Source organism: Mus caroli, unplaced genomic scaffold, assembly GCF_978045245.1.
Source record: "Mus caroli unplaced genomic scaffold, Mus_caroli_1 scaffold_15, whole genome shotgun sequence".
Taxonomy (NCBI): Eukaryota; Metazoa; Chordata; class Mammalia; order Rodentia; family Muridae; genus Mus; species Mus caroli.
The window spans coordinates 87446132-87461132 of NW_028227270.1; the positions used below are offsets into that span (position 1 = coordinate 87446132).

A 15001-nucleotide genomic window follows, 5' to 3' on the forward strand; every position below is an offset into this window, starting at 1 on the left:
ACCTCAACGATGCTGGTCTCTTCTTAATCACCACTAATTTCTTAGCTCCAGCTAACCAGCATCAATAGTCCCAGTAATGCAAAGTTTTTGCTTTAGTAGTTCTGGTATCTTGTTAATCACAGCTGATTCTTCAGCCCCAGCTAACCAGAACTACAAAATCTTCACAATAAAAACAGCAATGGCCCTGAAGAGAGTCTTTAATTTTTCCCTCTGAAATTTCACAAACCAGGCCTCCATCTTCTGCACTGTTCTCAGCATTATCTTCCAAGCTCCTACACAACATCTGACAGAGCTCTTAACAACAAATGGATCTTCAAGCCCAAAGTTCCAAAGTCCTTCCACAATCCTCCCCAAAACATGGTCAGGTTGTCACAGGAATACCCCACTCCTGGTACCAATTTGTCTTAGTCAGGGTTTCTATTCCTGCACAAATATCATGACCAAGAAGCAAGTTGGGGAGGAAAGGGTTTATTCGGCTTACACTTCCATGCTGCTGTTCATCACCAAAGGAAGTCAGGACTGGAACTCAGACAGGTCAGGGAGCAGGAGCTGATACAGAGGCCACGGAGGGATATTCTTTACTGGCTTGCCTCCCCTGGCTTGCTCAGCCTACTCTCTTATAGATAGAACCCAAGACTACCAGCCCAGGGATGGTCCCACCCACAAGGGGCCTTTCCCCCTTGATCACTAATTGAGAAAATGCCTTACAGTTGGATCTCATGGAGGCATTTCCCCAACTGAAGCTCCTTTCTCTGTGATAACTCCAGCTGTGTCAAGTTGACACAAAAATAGCCAGTACACTATCCTACAGTCAAAACTCTAACCCATAATTGTTCCTGTCTAAAAGAACTGCAGCTACAAAAATGGAGAAAAGTCTGAGGAAAAGGAGGTCCAGGGACAGGTTCAAAGTGGGATTCAGCTCAAGGGGAGTCCTAAGGCCTGACAATATTACTGAGGCTATGGGGTGCTCACAAAAATGGACCTATCATGACTGCTCTCCGAAAGACCCAACAAGCAGTTGAAAGAGTCAGATGCAGATATTTACACCCAAGCAATGGACAGAAGCTGCAAGTGGATATTAGCCAAAAAAAAAAAAAAAATCCAGAATATCCATGATAAAACTCATAGACCATGAAGATTAACAAGAAGGAAGGCCCAAGTGTATATGCTGCACTACCACTTAGTAGTGGGAACAAAATAATCATGAAAGTAAGAGGATTAGGTGGAGACCTTGGTGGGAGAGGGGAGGGTGAGGTAAAAGGGGAGCAGGAGCAGGTATGGGGGAGACAGGAAAGATGCTCAAAGATCCAGGAGAATGAATAGAAATGTGCCAGTGAATACATACCATGTATATCCTTTTGGGCCTGGGTTGCCTCACTCAGGATGATATTTTCTAGTTCTATCCATTTGTCTTCAAACTTCACGATTTCTTTGTTTTTAATAGCTGAGTAGTATTCCATTGTATAAATGAGCTCCATTGTCTGTATCCATTCTTCCACTGAGGGACATCTGGTTGTTTCTACCTTCTTCCTATTACAAATAAGGCTCCTATGAACATAGTGGAGCATGTGTCCTTGTGGTATGGTGGAACATATTTTGGGTATATACCCAGGAGTGGTATAGGTGGATCTTCAGGTAGAATTATTTCCAATTTTCTGAGGAACTGCCAGATTGATTTCTAGAGTAGTTGTATTGGTTTGTAGTCCTGCCAGCAGTGGAAGAATGTTCTTCTTTCTCCCCATCCTCGACAGCATCTTTTTGTCACCTGAGTTTTGATCTTAACCATTCTTATTGCTGTAAGGTAGAATTTCAGGGTAGTTTTATTTGCATTTCCCTGATGACTAAGGATCTTGAACATCTTTTTTTAAGTGCTTCTCAGCAATTCGAGTTTCCTCAGTTGAGAATTCTGTTTAGTCCTGTAGTCTGTTTTTAAACTGGCTTATTTGGTTTTCTGGAGTCTAACTTTTTGAGTTCTTTGCATATTTTGAATATTTTTTCTCTTTCAGATGCAGAGTTAGTGAAGATATTTTCCCAATCTGTAGGTTTGCATTTTTGTCTTATTGACAGTGTCTTTTGCCTTACAGAAGGTTTTCAGTTTAATGAGGTCTCATTTGTGTTGATCTTAGAGCCTGAGCCATTGTTGATCTGTTCAGGAAATTTTCCCAATGCATTTGAGGCTATTTCCCACTTTCTGTTCTATTAGATTCAGTATGTCTGGTTTTATGTGGAGGTCTTTAATCTACTTGGAGTTGTGGTTTTTTTCTAGGTAATAAATGTGGATCAATTTGCATTCTTTTACATGAAGGCCACCAGTTTGACCAGCACCATTTGTTGAAAATGCTTCCTTTTTTCCATTGTACAGTTTTGGCTTTTTTTGTCGAAGATCAAGTGTCCATAGATATATGGGTTTATTTGTGGGTCTTCAATTCTATTTTCAATTTAGAGTCCATAGTGCATGTGGCACTGTGGTGCTTTTACCTCCTGAGACATGAAGCACTACCTGAGACAGTGAAACATTAAGGCCACCTGTGTATCTCTAAATTCTTTAGACATCAGGAAAGCATATAGAAACTTTGCAGAACAAGTAGTCCTAGATGTTAACTTATATAACCTGTATAGCTTGCATATACTATATTCTGACAACTGTATTCTTCCTGAAAACCTCTGTCCTGTCCAGCAGGACTCAGTTATTTGTGGACCACAAACCTGGGAGAAAATGGGAGGGAGAGAAAGGAGAAGCAGAGACCAAGAAGGGGTCCTATCAAGGTCTCCGTTTATTAGGCTGAAACGCCAGGTTTTTAAAGCATACATTGAGGGGAATAGGGTGGGGTTGAGGGGGGGAATTAACAAAGAACAAAGAAGTGGGCATCTGGGAACATGAAGGCCGACGTCAGGCTCCAGGCGGTGGGCACTCTGTTTCTTATCTCTGGAATTCGGATCCTTCTTAACAGCCTTGGGTGTCAGGCCAGGCTCAGCATGTAACTCATGTCCTTGGATGTCTTGGGAGTCAGGAAGAGATAAGGAACAGGGGACTATAATTCAGCTTTTACAGCCTCAGGTGCCAGGAAGGGAACAGGGAGAAGGGAGTGACGACCCGCTCCTTAGCACAAGGCCATTTGGCTTGTCAGGATGGGAGACTGTGAAAGGCTCCCTTTCTCACGGTATGTTCTCCAACAAACCTCCATTATATTCTGTTTCTCATATGGCTGTAAATACTCAATTGTATGCAAAAACTCATCTATGATCCCTTTCTACTTTCCCTCTTTCTACATTGCCTCAGAAATATAAAAAAAATCCATGTAGTTAAAGTCCTACTCCCCACCTCTGAAAGTTTCCCTCTTCACTCATAACACAAATATAACAAACTTTACACAGAAAATACAATAGGGACTGCAGATGTCCAAACTACATCAGAAAAAAACTGACTGATATTGATGACCTTTAGATTGTTACTAGAACAAGAGACATTAACACATCCTCCTTTCATGGAGCCATAAGTTTTCTTCAGGAATACTGAATATCTGACATTGAGTCTATGATTACAATCAGTCTTTCCCTGAGATCATCAAAAATAATATTTCACTTCCATTGTCAATTATCCATGTTTTCCACTTCTCTGAGAAAAATATGTAACTTATTTCAACAAAGAATATATCCTTTATATTATTATGTTGAAGGGTTTTAGTAACTCCATCTTCCATAATATCTCTTGTCAAAGTAAGTTTATGCTATTTGCCTTGGCTCCAATGCATTGTGATCATAAAAAACTATGGATCACCTGACTAGTCCCATTATTTCCCTGAGTGCTATGTTTCTGAACAACTACTAGTTACCAGTCAGGTATCTCTTGTAGTTGCCTACTCTGAGCAGCTTCATTTTTCCTCATGTAACAAAATAATTAGATTTGAAAATAGGAGTCTTTACTCTCATTGTAAAGCATGAAATTTCTTCTCAGAAATCATTGAAAACAGGAATATATTAAATTGAGGCTTGAAAGATAATATTCTCTCATACTCTTCAACTTACACAGAAGAATATAAAATAATCCTAAGGAGTACAAAAACAAATGAAATCAATTGATTGAAATTTATTGTTTTTTGTTGTTTAAGAAGAATAAAATAAATACATCATGAGTAGACACTCTGTCACATCTCCAAAAACTAGCATTTTTAGGGAGATGAAGGCAGATATCCTTATCTTTATGCCCTACTGGACTACTCTTATTTGGCTCCAGTCCAACACAGTATACATAATTAGATTCTCTTACATAAAAATGTACAACATGAAATTAAATTATAGGTTCAGTATGAGAGTCCTTAATATAATTAAATGAAGAATTATAAACCCACAGAATCACATCAAAAGTTATAATGCAGTGGCACTGGGATCAGTCAATTGTTTAATTTACTAGAATATACTAATTCTACTTTCTAAATATAGTTTAAATGACTATTTCCTCTAGAATGATTTTTGTACTTGATGTCAAGACAGGAGTTCTTATCTGGCTTTATCAAAATGATGTAGCACTTGGGGGCAAAGATCAAGCCAAGAAGTGCTGAACTGGAAGCCAAGATAGAAAAGACTTCCATAGCTACCATTATGCTCCCCTTTGTGCTATGGTAGACAAGAAGGAAGGTAATCCAGACACAGAAGAATACCTGCATGCTGAATGACAGGAACTTGGCTTCATTAAATGTGTCAGGCAGATTCCTGGACAAGAATGCCATTATGTAGCTCCCAAATGCCAAGGTGCAGAGGTATCCCAAAACACAGTGAAAGGCAACTGTTGAACCCTTTCTGCATACAATGATGATATGTCCATGTTCAGCATGAGCATCTTGATCAATGAAGGGTGGAGAAGTAATCAGCCAGATTCCACAGAGAACAAGTTGGATCAGTGTGCAGATGGGAATGATGAAATTAGGGGCCTTTGTTACCATTAACCACCTCATCATTCTAGCTGGAACAGTGATCTTGAATGCAATAACCACTGTAATAGCTTTGGCCAACACTGTAGAGAGAGCCACAGTGAACAAAATTCCAAATGCTGTCTGCTGCAAAATGCAGGTGGCTGTGTTGGGTTGACCAATGAAGAGCAGGGAACTGAGAAAACAGATGATGAGAGTCAATAGCAGGAGGTAGCTGAGAGACCGGTTATTGGCCTTGACAATGGGTGTGTCTCTGTGCTTCACAAAGACTATAAAAATGACAGCTGTGAGTACAGAGAAGCATAGAGCTGTGATGGTGAGTACCATTCCCAGAGGGCTTTCATAGGCCAAATAGCTCAAAGACTTCGGAAGGCAGTGGTTTTTCTCTGAGTTTGCATAATGACTTTCTGGACACCTCACACACTGATCCATATCTGTTCAGGAATGAATGTGACTTTGAAACAATTCTCAGGTGTTCCCTTTCCCCCTAATCTGGTACTGAATCCAGATCATTGAAATAATTACATAATCACCTTCTTTTATTATTTCAGAAACAAATGTTTCTGTATTCTTTGAATAATGTCAAACCTATACAGCATGGTTTGCCTATGCTGACAAAAATCAAAGAAACTCAAAGATTTTCTGTTTTAGTTCTATACCTCCCCTGAACTGGTGACTCGGTGACATCTATTTTATAATTAACAAAGTTACAAAATAATACTGTATGATCTTAACTTGATTCTGACATTGTCTTTCAAAAAGTCACAATTCTGGAAATATCTTTTACTGTATGGAAAATCTTCATTGAAATTCATTTTTTAAATTATGGTCTCAGATTTGAGATCATTATTTACTTAATTTCATAAAATTCCCGTAGATACTTCAATTAGTTTCATACTCTGGATCATTTTGAAATAATAAATACGGTCAAATTCTTGAAACTTAAATGCTTCACTACTAATACATTGTTAAAATTAGATATAGGATGATTTTTAACGTATATGGAAAGAATTGTTGATATATTTCTATGTATTCAAAAACAAAAATTTGAACACTCTTTTTTTAACACTCTTCTTTTAACCGTTTGTGATTTTTAACTTGAAAACCATGTACACATTAATTTATATACCCATATTTCTACCATATTAACACTTGTGTATTTCTGAAAATAAAATAATCACCTCATCAATGGATTTTCCCATTTTATGTTTTGAGGTAAATATTTTAAAGTTTATTTTCAAGAAAATTGATTATCTCTTTTGGTATATTATTTTGTGTGTGTGTGTGTGTTTTCAGTGATCATGGAACTGTAATCAAAATTTTCTCACAGTTATTTATCAATCTATTTATCAACACTCACACTGTTTTCCTTTGCTTTTATTATGTGGTTTTGTTGTTGATTTTCTATTGTACAATGCATGTTTCAAGTATAGAATTTAATTTTTGACTTAATTAAGGTACTAGATATACATTTTTAACACACTTATAGAAAGATAATACTGCTCTTTAAAAAGTAGGTTTTGTTTATTCTAAAACATTAAATTACCACTCCTTGACAAAATATCTTTCTACCATCTCTCAAGGACACATTATTGAATAATATGGATATGACAAGCAGCTTTATTAATAATAGCCAGGAACTGGAAAGAGCCCAGATGTCTCTCAAGTGAAGAATGGATAAAGAAAATATGGTTTATATATGCAATGTAATACTATTCAGCTATTAAAAACAGAGAAATTATAAAATTTGCAGTCAAATGGATAAAACTAGAAAATATCCTGAGTGAGGTAACCCAGACCCAAAATAGCATACATGGTATATACTCACTTATAAGTGAATAGTAGCTATAAAGCACAAGATACTCCCACTTGAAATAACAAACCCAAAGAAGCTAAGTCACAAGGAAGACCCAAGGGAGGATGCTTGAATTTCACTCAGAAAGAAAAATATAATAGTCATCAGTGGTGGGCAGAGGAAGAGTATTGTGTGAAAGAGGGATGGTGTGGGTAGTGGGTGAGAATTGTGTGTATGGAGAGCCAGGGAAAGAGGGCCATGAGAGTGAATGGCAATTCTCAGCAAGCTGGCAAGTGGGGCATCTTGAGGATGTTCCAGAAATCTGAGATAAGAGAGGCTTCAGGAAGTCTCTGAGGGTAACTCTACCTAAGACTCCTAGCAATGGAGAATATGGAGCCTGAAGTGACCACATGCTATAGCCAGGCAGGACTCCCAGTGAGGAGATAATGATATTAACCACTCATAAAATCTTCAACCCAAAATTTGCCCTGCCTATAAGAACTGCAGTGACAAACATAGATCAGAGAAGGAGGGAATCAGCAACCAATGACTGCCCTAACATGGGACCCAATGATAGACAAGAACTAAACTCTGATGCTATTAATGATACTCCATTATGCTTGCAAAGAGAAACCTAGCATAATTGTCATCTGAGAGTCTCCAGGAACATCTAACCGACACAGAAGAGACCTACAGCCAAAATTTAGACAGAATTTGGAAAGACTTCTGGAAGACTTGGGGGAAGGATTTAGGGAAGCAGAGGGGATAGGGACTTCATAAGATCAACAGAGTAAACTAGCCTGGATCCTTGGGGCTTCCCAAGACTTCACCTTCTACAAAGAGCATACATGTACAGGACCTAAGTCCACTGTACATATGTATCAGATGTGCAGCTTGGTCTTCATGTGGGTCCCTCAACAACTGGAACAGAGGGTTACATTGACTCTGTTACCTGCCTTTGGATTCTATTACCCAAAATGGTTTGCCTTGTGGGACCTGAGTAGGATTTATGCCTAGGCCTTTTGAGTTGGCAGAAAGGGTTATTATCTGGGGGAGCTCCAGAAGAGAAGAGGAGTGGGGGCCGAGGGAGATGCTGTGTTGTGGGAGACAATGAGAAGAGGGGGTATTTCAATAGAGAAGTAAAATAGATAAATAAATAAATAGGAAAATGTTGAATCAATGATGATATTAGAAATTTTAATCATGTATGTTACTCTACTTTGAATTATACATGATTTCAAAATATAGTCACTAACAGAAAACTTTGTATAATTTTATATTCACCACTGAATTGACCCTACTCTGTTCATACTGAACATATTTATGGATCTACCATAAAGCTAAAGTACAGGGGAGGAATATTTATCAAAACAGTATTTCATACCTGGTCATGTGGACCCACATGAAAATTCATGGTGTGTGTGTGGGAGGAGTAACCATATTACATAAGGAGGAACTTGTTGCTGCCATTTATATTAATCTATTTAGTGTCAAGCAACCTTCTAAATGTTTCTGTTTATGCACATAGACAAGTAAAGCATCCTTAGCCAAAGAAGCATTTTTTCACATTGATTTGTAATAAGAGCAAAGACTGTGGAGTATATTTAGAAAAAGTTATACTTTAATCCTCACCCATGAACAAGTGCTCTTAAACTGTCTCCTCCAATGTTCATGGAATATAATGGAAATGGAAGATGATTATGAGGACTAAAATTTGCCTGGTTCCAGGTAACACGTGCATTGCCTTAAAAATTCTTAAAAAATAAAAATAACTTCCCTTGTTGGTTCTGCATAGGCATGGGCTGAAGAGTGGGGGAAATATTTTTCTATCATCTACAAATATTCAAAGAAAAGTAATTGTTTTATTTGTGTACCAACTGGTGACTACACCAGGCTCAAAGGTACAGTCTGAATCTAGGTGGTCTCAAAATTGACCATGATTAAATCAAAAATTTCATACCAAAAATGGAAATATAAAACTTGTAAAGATGAGATTAGTTAACAAATGTTGAAAGGAGGAAGCATCCCTGTGATATATTGAATACATGTGAGAAATTGTGAAAGAGTTAATTTGACAAAAAGTAAACCAAATGGAGGTTAATCCTGCCAGAAATGCAGATATACTGACCCCAGACTTTCTCCTTTCTCTGTTACCACAGACTATATCCCTCAATCTCACCCTTAGTGCTGCAATAGAGCAACAGCGGAAGCTTTGCTTCTTCCTTTCCCCCATCTTCTGTGGATCCCACAGATTACTCCCTATTTTAACTCCCACAAGCCTCACTGTATCCCAGCTTCCAACACAAGTAGGAACCCCTTGATAACTCAAAAGATGCACTTTCCAGGGCTACTGGCCAGCTAAAATAGGCCTTAAGTACTCTTATGGCTCCAGAGTTCCAATTCATGAAGTCTCATCCCCAGCTCTATTGAATAGTGTTTTCTCTTTCTCTTTCCTCTCCTACCCCATCCCTAACAGATCATGAGGACCTGTTCCTCTAAATCTTTTGTTGCCCCATAATTTATTTAATAATGCTAGCCTTCAATACCAGCAGGCATTGTCTGTAAGCACATCAGCTTATCTGGAAAGTAAAATAGGTAACACATAACTATCACACTCTCCAAGTATCCGGAGAGGAAACAGAAAAAAAGGAACAAAACACCAAAGAAGAAAGACAAATCAACTTCTAGATATATAATCAGCCAAACCCACATATCTAAATGATGGCCTAACAATCAGATCAATAACAGTCAAGACAACTTGTCTCCATTAGAGTCCAGGTATCCTACCACAGCAGGCCCTTAATATTCCAACACATCTAAAGCAAAAATCATTATCACAAACTATGAAAAAATAGTGGAAGTCCTTAAAAAGAAAATAAACAATCTCATAAAGACATCCAGGATAATAAGAAAATGGAGGAGATTATTAAATCTCTTAAAGAACTCTAAGAAAGCACATTCAATTTAAAGAAAAGATTAAAACTGTTGAAGAGATGAAAGTGAAATTAAAACCAATAAAGAAAACACAATATGAGGGAATTCAGGAAATAAAATATTTAGGAATTCAAAATGGAACCAAAGATTCAATATACAACATGAAAATAGAATATAGGAACTGAGAATCTAAGCATTTGAGATATGTTAGTAAAAAAAGGAATCCAGTGGTAAAATAAAATATTAAATCCAAAATCACCTGAAATAAATGAAAAACAAAACAAAACTTCTGTGACACTTTGAGAAGACTAAACTAAGAATAGGCATGGAAGAAGGAGAAGAAACTCATCTTAAAGACCCATACTATGTTTTAGACTAAATTTTAGAAGAAAATGCATGTAAATGTGTATGAAATATAGGGAATATATAAGATCAAAAAAGATACTACTACTCACCACATAATAATAAAAACTACACAGAATAAGGAAAGAATGTTAAAAGCTCAAGGAGAAAAGATAGAGTAGCATCACAGTAGAGGCTCTGAGTTTAGAAGAGCCTGTGCCGATGTACTGCATTTTCTAAGAGACTACAGTTTCCAGCACAGATAATTATATTCAGCAAAAATTTCAACTAGCATAAATGGAAAAAATAAACTATTCATGACAACAAATTTAAACAATATCTACCTACAAATCTAACCCTACAAAAGGCAATGTATGCATATTCATGTGTAATATACACAAAATGATCTATAAATACCCTTTATAAGTCATAGGCACTTTGATATTTATGGAGTTAGTAGGGATTATGATGTAATTAATAGCTTGAAAATATTCACCAGTACAGTCGAGTTTCATTATAGAAATTTCCAAACTGGCACAACTATAGATTCAACATAATAGATAACAAAATACTGACAAAACTGTTTTTATTTATAATGGGAGATCTCATGAATATGTTTTTCATATGCTTCTCAAGTAGAAATTATGTGCATTGTGACAGCCTTCTGAACTGATCATATTATCAAGTGAAGCAGGACAATCAGAAAGAAATCTATCTAATTAAGCGATTATTGCAACTTAAACATGCTGTGTCATTCTGAAGGTAAATTAATGGAGCTAGGAAAAATCATCCTGACTAAGAAAACCAGACCCGAGTTGACAAATATGCTATATATTAATATTTATGAGGATTTTATCTGTTAAATACTAATAAGCAGGTTTCAATCCATGTAGTCAATGAAGGGAAGTATAAAGTAAGGGACTGGGAGAGAGAGGGATTACCATATGAAGCAGAAATAGAATCTGTAGTCAAGACTGATTGGGAGGGGAGATTGGCACAATATAATCAAATTAGGAAACCAGAGAAGAGTTCAATACAGAAGAAAATATGAGGATGGACAGGTAAAACTTAGGGCTATTTGAGAATTTTATAAAAAGTCAGTACAATAGGTGTTACTTAGAACAAATACACATATGAAAGAAAGTTAAATTGAAATCACAAAATAATGAGAGAGCCAAACTACAAATAGACAGTTCTAGCCAATAAATATAAGCGCTATTATCAAAAAAGTTACACACAGCAGAAATTATACACCTATAAATTCCAAGACAGTCTGGAGGGATATACAGTTCTTAGTTAAGGAACCCCAAGGAAACCCCCAGCAACACAGGCTATTGTCAATTCTATTGGTTTCTCCCTACAAACTGAATAGAGGGTATTTGGCTGAAGGCAACATTTCATAACTCACTGGAGAGAGACAGTGAACTGGGACCTACCTAGAGTCTTTGTTACTACTGAGCAGTTTTCATATTATGGAGAGTTACTCTGCATATTACCAAGAGAAAATAAGATACCATCGCTGCTACAAACACTGCAACATATGCCCTTGAGCTGACTGCAGGATGCACTCCTACAACACTGGCAAAAATTGTGAAAATAACAACCTGATATCTAATTTCAATTATGGCCCACTCCATGGCATGTAACCCATGCCTGACACTGCCAGGGCAGTCAAAAACTGAAATTAGATAGGCAAGAGTCTTAGGAATCAACCAAATAGTATTGGTTCTACAAAAGGAGCATAGCAATATACTCCCAGTGACCTTTGTCTATACACATAGAAAACTTTTAAAAAACTTTCATTATATAAGCTTCATCTTACAGTAAATGAGAATAAATACAAAGACACACAACTGACAATGTATAGAGAACAGACGTTGAAACACTCAGTTCTAAGTTGTGTGTCTCTACAAAAATGTTTTCTTTGGATCTTAGGGAACACAGTAGAAAAATATCCAGAAAGATTATAAGAGCCAATGATAATGAAAGACACCAAAGAAAGAAAGCCTTCTAGATACATCAGAAATTATACACCTATAAATTCCCAGGGAGTCTGGAGGCAAGGTATATACATAAGACAGATGAAATTCTAATGCTGAAATAGGAAATAGACACAAGCCAATTCCATAACACAGAAGCTATCTCCAAATGATAACTGCTTATAAATGATATTTTTCAATGGATTGCTACAGGGTAACCAAACAGAACTTATAGGGATCTACATGCCAAGTAGCAGATAGACAATATGAAATAAACTCATTCATATTTTGGGGAGTTTTCATTGTTTCACAATGCTCTGTTTTGGTACTATATTTTAACCTTACAGATCTTTGTTTATATGTTATGGTTTCTGATTTGGTTTTTATTGGAATTCTGAGTGTGGAAACACATGTATGTGTCAATGTCTGCATTTGTTTCTTGAAATATTTTTGAGTTTTCTTTTTCTTTACTTATTTAGTTATTCAGTCTGTTTATCTTACTCTGGTTTGTGTGTATTTACTTTACCATATTTCTTTTCCTTATTACATTGAGAGGTCTATTTTAGTCCAGCGAGAAAGAGAAAGTAAGGATATGGATTTGAGCAGGTGGGTAAGAGGGGAAGGATTAAAAGGTGTTTATCGAGGAGAAACCATATAACATGTTATATGAATCAAAACTAATTTGAGATTCCACCTTATGCCTGTCAGAATGCCTATGAAAAAATAATTCAATTGACAGCTCATACTGGCAAGGATATGGAGAATGAATAACACTTCTCCATTACTGGTGGGAATGCACATTTGTAAAGCTACTGTGGAAATAAATAACCTATTTTCCCAGAAAGTTGAGAATCAAGATTCCTCAATACTTATTTTTCTCACTTATGGGAATATGCCAAAAAGATGTTTCATCTCACCACAGGGAAACTTGACTAACCATGCTCAATGCTACTGTATTCACAAAGAATAATGACAAGCACATAGGACACATTTATATAATGGAATATTATTACTTGGCATAGTCATATTAAGTGGAAACGGAAACTCATGAAGCTAGCACAACTGTTTCAACAGTTTCAGTAAAACTGAGGTGAATGTTGCAACACTGTCATTTTGTCTCTCACTTTCTACCTGTTACATTCTTGTGGACTTTCTACATTATGATTTATTTTGTGTCATTTCCAAAGAAAATTATGTCTGATTTTTTTCTAGGAACAGTCTTAAACTTACTTAAAATTTCTGTTTTGGGGGGAATAATTTATCTGGCTTTATCAGGAAGTCATCCTTATGACTTAGAGATAATTAAGCACAGATAAAAACATAGCTAGAAATTCATAAATGAAGCATGATTTCAGGAATCTTCTTGGGTGAGTATTTCTAAGCAAACTCAAACTGTATAATTGGTGCATGGTGATCAGGGACAATTGACAAACTCTGACTGGCTAAGGGAATAGGTTATAATTCAAAGTTTCCTTTTACAGTATGCTTATAGTTCTATGAATATTTAGCTTAATGATAGGGGATCAAACAAGGTACAACAGTGCAGTAATAAATCTCAGTAAGTAAGATATAGCAAGTAAAATAAACTTTTCCTTCTTTATGACATAGATGATGAGACAATATAATAAAAGAAGTTGCATACTAGTATTTGCTAGTTAATAAAAAAATTAGTTCAGACATTTTCTGTTTATCTGGAGTTCTTTAAAACTGCCTAAAATCAGCCCGTTATATAATAAATTCATTTGCTTTGGAGGAGACATTATTTAGATTCTTAAAATTGGAGTTTTAAGGCTGGTAATATAAATGAAATATATTCTATTTGGGCTTTTTAATTGTGAATGAACTTGTAACTCTGAACACATAGTGAAGAACCAAACATATAATCTGTACTTCTTGGTTAAGCATTAATTTTCCCTTGTTCTTTGAAAGCTGTATAAATAAGGAAGTACCTTACCTATTTAGTCAGAACTGCAGAAGTGGTCTGACAGGTAGTCAATCAGAATTGCAATATTTCCCTGATCACTACACCTGAATCACTCCTCATTCACTCACTCACTCACTCACTCACTCACTCACTCACTCACTCACTCCTTATCTCTTCTAGGAACTCGGTTTGCAAATGGCCTGATTTGATCCCCTGCAATTAGCCAGCTGTTGAAAAAAATCACATCGTGAAATTTGCAGGCAAATGTATGAAAATATTTAAGATTATCTTATGTGAAGTAAGCCAGACCCAGAAAGATAAATATGATGTGTATTTGCTTATATCTCTATATTAGCTGTTAAATAAGTGATACTAAAAGTACACTCTGTGGAAACAGGGGTTAGGAATAGAGAAATGGACTGTGGTGTTCACATGGTTTTCCCTAGGAGGGGGAAATAGAACAGATTGTATTGGTGGGCTTGAGCCAAAGGGCATGGAAATAGGAAGAACAGTTAGGAAGTGGGAGCTGAGATGGAATGAAGGGATGGAATAAGGATAAGTAAACCTAGAAATGAAGAAGATTTGAGGGAAAGTACAAAAATCTAGTGCAGCAGAAACTTCTAATAACATATGATGGTGATACTAATGAAGTCTCCTAATAATGAGGAAGATTGAAACCCAAATTGCAATCTCGTTTCAAGAAATGAAGCTTACGACAACAAGTCCCTTCTGGTCCATGCCAGCAATGGGGCACCTTGGGCACGGAGTCTGAAGACACCCCCAAGGTCCCCACAGGACCCCCCACGGGATGGTAAGACCTCTGGTGAGTGGAATACAACTTCTGTTCCAATCCAATCGCTCACGACCTGAGACTGCATTAATTAGGGAAGCAGAAACCCTGGCCTGACCAGGGTCACAAGTCCCTTCTGGTCTGCACCAGCACCAGGGCGCCTTAGGCGTGGAGTCTGTGGACACCCCCAAGGTCTCCATGGGATCTTAGGACTTCTGGTGACTGGAACACAATTTCTGAGGTTCGGACACCAGATATCTGGGAACCTTCCATGCAAGAGGAGAGCTTGCCTGCAGAGAGTACTCTGAC

At 36.9% G+C, this 15001-nt stretch overlaps 1 protein-coding gene across 3 annotated transcripts in view; it reads right to left on the minus strand.

Annotated features, from left to right (window-relative positions):
* Window positions 1-2756: 2756 nt before the first annotated feature.
* Window positions 2757-15001, minus strand: part of LOC110288157 (vomeronasal type-2 receptor 116-like) — a 36878-nt gene continuing 24633 nt past the window's right edge. For all 3 annotated transcript variants that reach the window (XM_085831193.1, XM_085831191.1, XM_085831192.1), the window contains one exon: window positions 2757-5362. In XM_085831193.1, coding sequence (XP_085687319.1) covers window positions 4431-5362 — 932 coding nt within the window. In that variant the 3' untranslated portion in view covers window positions 2757-4430. The remainder of the gene's footprint in view (window positions 5363-15001) is intronic.